Source organism: Phalaenopsis equestris, unplaced genomic scaffold (assembly GCF_001263595.1).
Source record: "Phalaenopsis equestris unplaced genomic scaffold, ASM126359v1 Scaffold000287, whole genome shotgun sequence".
In the NCBI taxonomy this organism is placed as follows: domain Eukaryota; kingdom Viridiplantae; phylum Streptophyta; class Magnoliopsida; order Asparagales; family Orchidaceae; genus Phalaenopsis; species Phalaenopsis equestris.
This window is the reverse complement of record NW_018164729.1, coordinates 1,034,687-1,046,045: the sequence shown is the minus strand read 5'-3', so window position 1 is coordinate 1,046,045 and position 11,359 is coordinate 1,034,687. Positions and strand designations below refer to the sequence as shown.

The 11,359-nt window shown below is 39.0% G+C and overlaps 1 protein-coding gene across 10 annotated transcripts in view; it reads left to right on the top strand.

Annotated features, from left to right (window-relative positions):
• The first annotated feature begins 308 nt into the window (after positions 1-308).
• Positions 309-11,359, top strand: part of LOC110025046 (UBP1-associated protein 2B-like) — a 22,733-nt gene continuing 11,682 nt past the window's right edge. For 7 of the 10 annotated variants that reach the window (XM_020725300.1, XM_020725302.1, XM_020725303.1 and 4 more), the window contains exons 1-3: positions 309-1,853; positions 3,486-3,571; positions 3,684-3,744. In XM_020725300.1, the coding sequence (XP_020580959.1) occupies positions 429-1,853 (1,425 nt within the window). In that variant the 5' untranslated portion in view covers positions 309-428 and the 3' untranslated portion in view covers positions 3,486-3,571; positions 3,684-3,744. Of the gene's footprint in view, positions 1,854-2,002; positions 2,300-3,485; positions 3,572-3,683; positions 3,745-8,815; positions 9,016-11,359 lie in introns of those variants that run through there. The other 3 variants (XM_020725295.1, XM_020725294.1, XM_020725304.1) reach the window with 2 other exon arrangements.

The window sequence follows — 11,359 nt, the reverse complement described above, 5'->3', positions numbered from 1 at the left end:
AAAAAAAAAATCATAGATCATAAAAGTGACTAACTATTTTGGGGTCCAACTCATCCGTCTGATCTATTAGATTATTGGTAAATTTACAAATGGAGCACCAAATTTTTATGTATTTATATATTTAATAATTAAATTTTTATATTTACATATATAGAACCTAAGCCAGAAAAAAATTATTTCATAGAAAAGATATTTTCATTGTAATATAAAAGATTGGAGAGTTATGTGTGTAAATATGTGAGTTTACGCTCAAGATGTGTAAATAAATAAGATTTGTCGGCCATTTGTGTAAATGCCCCTATATTAATTTTCGTTCCATTTCCTAAAATGGTCACTAAAATCCACAAACCCTAACGCAAAACCATCGAGATCCACTCGCATACGCACACGATCTCACCGGCACGGTTTTCTCCCGCTTCTCGGTTCCAATGGCGGCCCCCAAGAAGCGAAAAGCCGAGCAAGACGCCGGCCGATCCCTTCCCAATCAAGACACTGATACAAATCTTAATCACACACCCGTCAAGTACATCCGCCAGCCCGACGACAACGCCGGCGCTGGACCCTCGGAATCCGACGAAGATTACGAAGACGAGGAAGAAGACTTCGGCAAGCTTCTCGAACCTCTTTCTAACGATCAACTCATCACCCTCCTTGTTTCCGCCGCAGCTCGAGATCCTGCCACACTCTCCGAGATTCATGCCTTAGCCGACGTCGATCCTTCTCATCGCAAGCTCTTTGTACACGGCCTCGACTGGAACACGACATCCGACGGCCTCAGTGCTGCGTTTTCGCGGTACGGAGAAATCGTTGAAAGCCGCGTCGTTTTCGACCGCTCTACTGCTCGATCGAAGGGATACGGTTTCATTCTCTTTCGCCACCGATCGTCTGCTCGCCGTGCGCTCCGCGAACCCCGAAAGCTCATCGATACTCGGATGGCCTCCTGCCAGCTCGCTAGCAACGGTCCGACCACCCCGAACCCTAACACTAGCAATAACCATAATCCCAATCTCAACCCCAGTCATGGAGATAGCCTTAACCGCAAGATCTACGTCGGCAACGTGCACTCTGACATCGACGGTCGCCGTCTTCACGCATTCTTCTCTCAGTACGGAGAGATCGAGGAAGGGCCGCTTGGATTTGATCGCCACACTGGCAAGTCTAAGGGTTTTGCAATTTTCTTGTATAAAACGCCTGAAGGAGCAAAAAAGGCTTTGGAGGAGCCTAGTAAGAATTTTGAGGGACATCACCTTGTGATTCAGAAGGCTACCGATAGTCACAAGGCAAAGATATCGGCACCAGTTAGTAACGACGCTGGTGGTTCAGCGGTTATTGCACCCAATGTTCCACCTAGCTATGTTGGCTACAACGGATCTGTTTATGGCGGGCAAGTTGCTCAATCAGACATGGGAATGGCCCAGCACGCAGCGCTGCTTGGACAGGGGCTACTTGGGCAGGCTATGCCCGGAAACGCTGCTGTGCTTGCTATGTTGGCAGCTGCTGGCCAGAACCAAGCAGCTTTTGGTATCACTCCGGCAATGCTTGCTTCCTTAAACCCTGCTCTTGCCATGGCACTGGCTGCAGGGGCAGCTCCAGCTGCACTTCCACAGGCAGCAGGAGCTATGTCACAACAACAAGGGACTGTCCCAATACCGGGATATCCATCTGCGGGTTCTGGGTATCGGCACATTGGTTTCCAAGGACCTTCTGCTTTTCAAGGGTCACCAGGATACCAAAGTGCACCGGGTTTACTTGGGAATACACCCCAGGTAGGCGCACATCATCGTGGAAACACGGGTCACACAGCTGTGCAAAGGTCTTCCATGGGTTCTATGAGTGGTTATGGTCTTCATTAGGTAAATCCATCAATTGACTTGTTCCATCATACCTTGCATTCGTAATATTTTAAATGAAGGTTGAATTTTATGCTTTTAATTGGCTTTATGAAAGTTTTAAGAGGACTTTATTTTGATTGTTTGCTAATTCTTGCTTGTTTTTGTTTTAGTTCAATGTCAAGCGTGATTACTCATCTGGTTTAGAGATTCGATGACTTTTGTATTGACGATGGGCTTATGGATGCATTCAGTCCTGCGGTTCTTCAAGAGCATTTTGCTTTTCTTTGATTTATTAGTTATTTGTAGGATGGAATGGTTTGAGTTTGAACTATTGTTTAATGTTTTTACTCTGAAAGCTCTTTGTACCAGACTATTTGTCTGTAAGCTTTTGTTTTCTCATTAACGTTGTTGTTTACTTTATCTACATTTGCAAATTAATTTACATCTTTGATGTAAGTGATGAATTATTCTTCAATTTCATTTTATAAGCTATGTTGGCATATTGGTCTAAAATAGATTTTATGATCAAGTTTATTGATTGGGATTGTTTTTTGGAATCATATCCATATGTAAACTCCTCAGCTGTTTGTTTTTGAGATTTGAGTGGCAACCTAAATTTTATTGGTCTGAGGCATGCTGGAACATCCTCATTGCATGGTTTTATTTGACAGGATCTATCATTTCTGCTTCATTAAACATATGATTTATGCTGTATATAGTTTTTGGACCTTATCTGCTGTATTTCCAGTGTTCTTTTGGAAGTATTCTTCCTGGTTTTCTGCAGATTAATGATTCCTTTTTACTAATAATGCTGAAACATTGTTTATTTTCAAACCTATGTGCATATCTGATTGAATTCAGATGTCCACTAGTGTAGAATATTCATTGTGTTGTGCTTGAAACGACAAAAGTATTATATCTGAACCACTGAATGTATAGATGAAGGTGTGGATCACACCACGTTGCTTGCACAATTGCGTGGTGAGATCCACGACATCGCACAAACATCTGCACGACACGTAATAATTTTTCCGAAACGAAGCTTTCATTCTCGCCACTTATTTATTGTTATTTTTTTGTAACAGATATTAAATAGGTTATTCTTGAATTATATTATAAAATTGGTTTCTTATTGGTTTATAAAAAGCATGAATAAGGTTCTAATAAATCATATTGGATTATATTTTGCATTATTTCCTTTTAAGTTCATTATTTGCAGCTTCATTTGAACCGCAAGATTTTCTGAATTCGAGTAAATTGGGCCTCAAACTTTCAAGCTTGTCCATTGCTTTGAACAAGTAAATGATTTAGAGTTTCCTTTTAGAAATACGTTTTTTCTAGTTTCGTGGCTGCTACCATTAAGTTGGGGTAGTCATGGGTCAACCTGAGCTTGAGATTGTATATGTCTATTGATCATTTGATTTAGCCTTAAAAGGCATAGCTAGACTTAACATTCACTGAACTCATGAAGTCACTTAAAAATGTTAATTTAAACTATACATAAAAACATTAGAATTTTTAGTTTTCAATTGCAAAGTGAATAAAATCCCAAATTTATAGTTTTTATTCTCTCTTCTATTTTATTTTATTTTTCCCCAGAACGAGTCATTCTTTCTCCACTGATTTCTCACCCTTTCATTGTTTCATTGCCAGAACTCCTTGGACTTGCATTCTCTTCAGTGAGAAGATCCGACCCATGAGTGGCTTGAACTTGTTGTATTAAATTTGTCTCAAGCTGGGTATTCCATTTATTTACATCCCTATTGGCAGGCTGGCAGCCTTTTACACAGTTTTTGTGAAATGTCTAGTTCAATTCTTATTACATTATTATTCTTATGGAACTTTTTGCAGAATTGGCTGTTGATTAGATGTCAAGAACTTATTCCAGCAACATTCCAACAAAGTTTACTGGGTACGATTTTCTGCTCTTTTTTTCTTTCATTAAATTTATTGTTCTTTCAGGCTTATACTTCTATTTCAAGACAAGTTGTGAAATTTTAATTGTGTTAAAGTTTAGTCAGGGCGGGCAGTGTGTTTTCAAATATCAGATGGTGGGTGATTCTTATATTTATTTGAAATCCATCAAGGGAAGATTGGAAATTATGTTGTCTGATGTGAATTCATCAGCCTTGAAATACTTGTTCTGGATTTGTATTACTTGCCATGCCTCACGGTGTTGTGAGTTCCTTTTTGGAGGCTGAAGCATTGATAAAAAAGGTGGAAAGGATCACTACTTAAGGGGAACGATAAGCTGTTCAATGATTTAAACTCTTTTATTCTAAAAAACTATCCGTTTATTATGATCCATCTTTGTAATGACATTGGCCATCATTAGTCACTAATCGATTTAATCATCATTGTTTTCATCGTTCTCTTGCATGAATGCTGCTGGCATATCTTGGAAGCATTGAATAAATTTGAATTGAAATGGATTTGAGGATACAATGGGAATGGAGATGAGGGTTTGCAAGACAGCTTAGTTGTAGGGATTTTTATGTAAACAATCCTGATAGCTAAATGTGTGAAATACATCAATTAGGTATGTTGCATTTCTAATTGATGTGGCAATAAATATGTTAGGTGGTCCAGTTGTTAGGGTCACAGTAAAATTCATTTGATCAAGCACAAACTGTGATATAAAGCTCAAATCTCAATGCAACACATGCGAATTGAATCGACTATAGATTTTGTTTTTCAAAATTATTTTAGAGATTAAATGAGCTACAGACATGTTGACCTCATTTTTAGTGAGGTTTCTTACTCTTCTCGTAGAGCCTAAGTTCTAGCCTTAGGACTTTCCTAAAGGACTAGTGATGAGACCCACCCTTTTAGAAGCTCAAATCACCTCCTGGTTTTTTTTTTTTTTTTTTGCGATGCCTTATATGAGTGGTTTCAAGAACTCAATTCTTATTTGCAAGGGCTAAGGATCAACATATGTAGACCCAAAGATAGTTCCTTAGGGTTCAAAAGCCTTAGGACGCCAATTATGACTTTCGCAGATTCACGCCTGCAGATGCCACAATTCGCATATTCGTGCACACAAATATCATAATTCACGTCATTTACACATGTAAAAGCTTCACAATTAATCGAAATATGATTTAATTTTTGAAATGATCGATCACGAATCAAAATTTGAAGAAACTTGAATTTGACGTATTTTTGACCCGATTGTCGACAAAGTTGTCCGGACGACCCCGAATCACAAAACAGACTGCGCCGGCGCGTTCGGTATGTCGAAATTACTTCGGGTCTGTTTGGGGCAGCTGCAACTTATCCAACTTATCAAAATAGACAACTTATCCTGATAATCTGCTGATCAGCTTATCCTGATAAGCTAGCTAGCTGTTTGGTTTATGCATTTCGAAAACAGCTGATTCTGGATAAATGATCATTCTGCCCCTGTTTTGGATAAACTGTTTAACTGTTTAGTTTGTGCGTTTAGAAAACAGCTGATTCATAGGAAATAGATAATATACATAAGTATTCTTATGTATTCCAGTGATTCATATAGTTGTAAATGCTGAGCTTTTTTGTGGACTCAACAATCAGTTCATTCATGAATCCATACAAAACTCACTCAAATGATCTCCTTGGTCGGGGCAAGGTAAAGGTGTTTGCTACATACACCCTGGAAGTGATATTTACAAACATATGACTGAAATCTTCTTAATACAATAGAAATACAGTAAACATTTATGTACCGTATAATTCTTATGCATTTACATATCCAACACTTAAAACTTTCATATTTACATGCAAAGCACTCAAATCTTCAACATCCACAAAAAAAGAAAATAAAAACAACCATATGCTCTACTGTATGTTGAATGAAATGATCGGGATTAAAATAAGAGAGTTGAAAAGAAAAATCTCTTTCAAGGCAAAGAGTGACAAAGTTCTAGATACACTTTATCCCTCTCTACTCAAAACACTACGCATGCCATGTTAGATGTTTACATTTATAACCTTAAATGAAGTTAGATATGAAACTCTTTAGTAAAGCAAACAAGAATAAATACTTTACTCCAACCGATGTTATTAATAATTTTCAAACAGTTAGCTTGAAAACCACAGCAATTACAGAACAGTCACTGTAAAATTTGCCTGGCTAACACAGAAACTTCCCATGCTTCTGCAGAATCTTTCCAAGCAGCCTATCAGAATTAAATTCATCATCACATGCAATCCACCCATGAATCCCAATCAAGTTCAGACTTTTCATTTCATTCCAATCCTTCTTTCCCAACTGTTTAACCTTACAGTGGGTTTCGAATGCCACAGCATCCTTGAACCCTCTCCAATCACTATTAAACAAAGTCACAGCATTGCCTTTACCAGTTTCAGGGTATAACTCAGGTGAAACAATGAGATCCATCGGATTGAACTCTGAAAATTGCTCTTTGAGAAGAACACATTTATATTCTATGGGCAAATTTACAAGCATTCCCGCCCAAGGCCAAACAAAAAGCTCATCGGTGCTCGAATTAGAACTGGATGATGCCTTTTCAGCTGCAAGCGGTGGAGGAGGATTCACGTTCCCTGCGGCCAGGGCGAGGTGGTTTTGGAGGAATCGAGCAAAGCTAAGATGGTTGGCCTTGTCCTTAGCCTTTCTTGAAGTGGAAGATCCTCTTCCAATTGCGTGCTAAAGGAGGTCTTTGTATCGACAATGCTGCTTCTTACCGACACAGTAAGGACAGCACATGGTGCCACCGGGGTTTAGAATTCGGTGATTTCTGTCTTTGAAGGACAAAGACTTTCTCGGCGTAGTCGTCGGGTTCACTGAACTCTTAGTCCTCATCGGAGGAGTGTTTGTCCGCCATTGGAGGAATTTTGGTAAAGCTCGCAGGAATTCCGTAAGCAAAGAGCGCGAACAGAAAATGGAGAAGAAATGAAAAAAGGGAAGATGCGTTACCTCTGGGAGATTGCTGATGAAGCCGAAGCAGCTTAGGGCAGAAACACATAATGACAACGAAGTAATCCGTAAGCAAGGAACACGACCCGCTGGGTTCATTCCACAAGCAGTGTTATTAAGAAAATAAAAATGACTTTTTTTTAAATCCCACCCAAAACGTGAAAAAGAAACTGAGGGGCGGAATGCCGCCCGCAGAAATAAGCTTACCCCAAACGAGCTTTTAGAAAAGATATCCATTTTGCCAGGATTCCAAACACGAATAAATCACGCGCAAATTAAAGTTATTTAAATAATATAACATAATAAAATAGAACAAAATAATAATAATAATAATAATAATAATAATAATAATAATAATAATCCTTAAATCCCTAACTGCGGACGTGGCTTCCTTCAGGCCCTTCTTCCCGATCGCGATCCTCCTCCCTCGCTTGATATTTCGCTTGAGCTTGTCTTTCTCTTGCTCGACATTTCACCCGACCCGTGCCTTAGCTCGCGCGTTCCCCTCCTATTCGCGAACCATCTGGTTCAAGCAGAGCTCCCAGCTAGCAGGTGACTCCTCTCCTTCGCAAGCCGCTCGGCCGAGCAGCTCTCTAATCGCGGAGCTTCACCTGCCGACCCTTTATCTTCTCGAGGCCGCATTATTTCCCCCCTAAATGCGCCTCTTCCTCTCTCGTTACCTCATTTGGCCACTTCATCAGGGTAGGTGCAGCTCCTTTCTTCCCTGCTTATAAAAGCCCTACCTAGGGCAATGTTAGCTGTTGTTGAAATTTTGGCAAGAGGGGAAGCTGCTGCTGAAATATCTTGGTTCTTTGTGTGCTGAGGTATTTTGGAGTTCCTCTTGTTTTGGTTGAATCATGAGCAAGGCGATATTTCCCCTCTAATTTTCTTCATTTCTCGTTCTTCTATAATTTCTTTACCTTAAGATTGGTGCTGTTTATATGCATGAAGTTGATTTGTGCAGAAGAAAGGGAATACATACTGATTGAGGCTCTGTTTGGGGGCGCAGCTGGATAGCTTCACGGAACCCCACCGCGGACGTCTTCTATTTGGGGGCACAGGATGAGAACCTTGCGGCGAACGCAAGGTAAATTTTCGCGAAAAGCCGGCCGCGGGATCGAGCCTACAGCCCGCGTTCCGCGGTCCCATAGTTACCTAGCCGCCCTTCGATTAAAGGTCTGGTTCGTTTGAGTTGTTACGCGAAATGAAGCTCTGCTCCTTCCCCTCTCCTTCACTCGCATTTGTTTGTTGGTGGCAGTTCGGCTCGTTCGTTCCTCTTCCCTTATATTCCTATCGGAAGGAAGCCCATTGGTCTCCTTTCTCTTCCATCCTCGCCCTCGAAGGTATCGAAGGAGGAGAAAGAGTGTTTTTTTTTTCTATCTCTCCCCCGCCTGCCATCTCACGGATCCTGCGTTGCTTCGCCCCTCTGCTCTCTATTTGATCTCGCTGGAGTTGGGGATGCCCTTAGGTCGCAGGGTCGTCAATGGATCGAGCGTTTTATGCCGGAAGAGGTACCACTGCTTAGTGTTATCCATTTCTTAAAAAAAAACTGTGCATCGGGTCCTGCTCTATGGTAGATTTGTATAGATAGAAGAATATATGGTGAGGAGCCTTGCTTTGTTATCCATTTCTGATTTGGGAGCGGTTTGCATCATTAATTTCAATTTAATTATGATAGGTGGAACTTGGAATTATGGTTCTTCAAGGTTTTCAGAGAAATTCGCTGTTTTAAGCTAAATTATAATGAATTTGAATTTTATCAAAATATTCCTTTTTGTTGTTTCTATCTATCTTTTTTTTTTTGCTTTGTGGGAAAGTTGTGATGGAGGTGGGGATTAGATCCCAAGAACTTCAGAAATGGCTTACTTGCAGTTGATGGTTTGGTTGCTATTCTGTTTCATTTTTAGTTGAATGGCTTATGCTTGGATCGCTTAGTCATTTTCTTGTTCGTTTTTTATCGAAGGGGAAATTTTCTTAATTATTAAAACTACTTATTTTTTTATTAAATTTATTGCTTAAGAAATAATTTGTTTAATATAAAAATTATTTTATATTATGTTTTAAACAGCTTTGCTGAAGAGGGGCGGAATGGTCATTTTTCCATAAACAGCTGCCAAATAACTTGTTTCATTAAAACAGCTTCCCTGCAACAGTTTCCTGGGCAGCGCAACTGCAGCTGCGCCAAATAAACAATCAGCTTCACTAAAGCTGCTTCCCCGCAACAGTTTCTTAGGCAGCGCAACTGCAGCTGTGCCAAACAGAGCCTGAGTAAGCTAGGATTAAATTCCAGCTTTGCTTGAGTATCTTATTTTGAAGAAATTGCTGATTCTCTAAAAATGCTGGCCTTTTTAGGAGGGTTACAGTTTTCTATTTCCTTGCATTCGTTCTTCAGGGGTAATATGTTTTTGTATATATACATATGAAGGTTGAACTAGGTTCTTCTCTTGCACTCGCTGTTTCGGTCTACTTGCACCCATATGCCTAAACTTTCACACAACTGAATACCTACGTGCTAAGATGTTCAAATATGAAATTTTCATGTGCTTGAACATTCAATATCCGAAACACTTATACACGTGAATAACTTAAAATGTAGCGGCTTTTTTTGTGAAATCTGAAATTTTTTTTCGGTATACTATGGGTTTTCTTGGCTATTAGTTAATGAAATTTGTGAGATCTGATGCCTTTTGAGGGATTTGATGTTTTCATGTCATACTACTTGTGGTTCCTGAGGATAAAATATGATTTCATTGGCAAAGAAAAAGAAAGGAGCAATTCATATATGATGGTTATATTTAAAGCACATTTCTGTTTTACCTCTGTTAACTGATGCTTAGTGATGCAAAGTACTTAGCACATATATGGTTGCAGTATTTGTTTTTGAAGATTTACATGCATACCACTTAATTCCCATGCGTTTACATATTTAACATCTAAATTTTGATTACATTTCTATCAATCAAGGCCTTCATATGACAATCAATGTTTTATTTTTTTTTTAGAAGTGAGGCACACCTTTTCACACATAAGCAAGATGGCATGAATGAGGAATTTGGGTTAGGTGTTAAATGTACAAATGTTTAGGAATCAAGTGTCTTGTGTGCAAATTCTTCCTTCATTTTGAATCTTGTTGCTGCTATATCTATTTTTGACCTTTTAGGGGCTTAAATATGCTCATTGTTCTGAGATGGATCTATGTGCTGCTTCACTTTACCTATTGTTTGATAGCTGATTTGGAAGGCTTTTCTTACTGTTTTGAGACAATTTGTGGGCAAATTTGGATACTATTCGGAAATGTTTAAAATGTCTCTCTTTCGGGGTTGGTTTGTCCATCATTTGGAAGGTTTAAATGCCATCTTTTCTAGATTATTTTGAGGGCTTCACCTATTGTTTGATAGCTGATTTGGAAGGGTTTTATTACTTTTTTGAGACACTTTGTAGGCTAATTTGGATACTATTCGGGAAGGTTTTAAATTGTCATTCTTTCGGGGTTGGTTTGCCCATCATTTGGAAGGTTTAAATGCCATCTTTTCTAGGTTATCTTGAGGGCATTACCTATTGTTTGATAGCTAATTTGAAAGGCCTTTTCTTACTGTTTTGGTCACTTAAAGGCTGATTTATGGAAGTTTTTAAATGGCATGATTTGGGTACTTTAAGTGTTGATTTTTTTTTTTGAGACTTGTTGTGTACTATTTTGGTCATTTCAAATGCTAATTTTGGAGGTGTGGTATGAGATGTTTCAGGCCGTTTTATTGATTATTTTAAGAGGATTTAAACGCCACTTTAGGCCAATGCATTGATTGATCTCCCTTTTACTCTCGCTGACTTTTGGAGATGGATCAATCCCTCTTCTCTCCTTTTGGTTCACTTTTCTTTCTTTTCTTTTCTTTTCTTTGCTTAATGAGTTAGATATGTGCTTATATCCTAATATAAGTGCACATATATAGTTTAGGTTATATATGAACCATTAAGCAAAGTTGTAAGTTGGACGGCTCGGGTTTTAAAGGCGGTGATGACAAAGATATCCGCTAATAAAGCATAACAATATTGCATCCCACGACATCGAGAGCCGACTCAGGGACCTGGTGAGAGTGTAGGATGTATTATTCACTGACACTAGGCTAACACGGCTCCCTCTCTTTCTTAAGCTGCTGACGGTCCTAACCCGACAGTGCAATCGACTTGTGGGCGATTTATTTTTCAAAAATATATAAATATAACAATAGAACAAAGATTTCCTTTACAACGTAAATACTTTCGATTGCTAGCTTTAATAAAATTTTTTTCGCCTGTATGCATGATAAATCACAAATTTTAAAATATTGTAATCTGATTGTCCACTTGTCAATTGTCTGTTCATGGCTAAGAATTGCCCTCCTTAAATTGTCTTTTTGAAAATTTTTAGTTGAATGTGGGACTTTATATACGTGGATGACCGACGGTTGCCTTCAAAGTCAACAACAACAACAACAACAACAACAACAACAACAACAACAACAACAACAACAACAACAACAACAACAACAACAACAACAACAACAACAACAACAACAACAACAACAACAACAACAACAAAGCCTTAATCCCACTACGTGGGGTCAGCTACATGAAT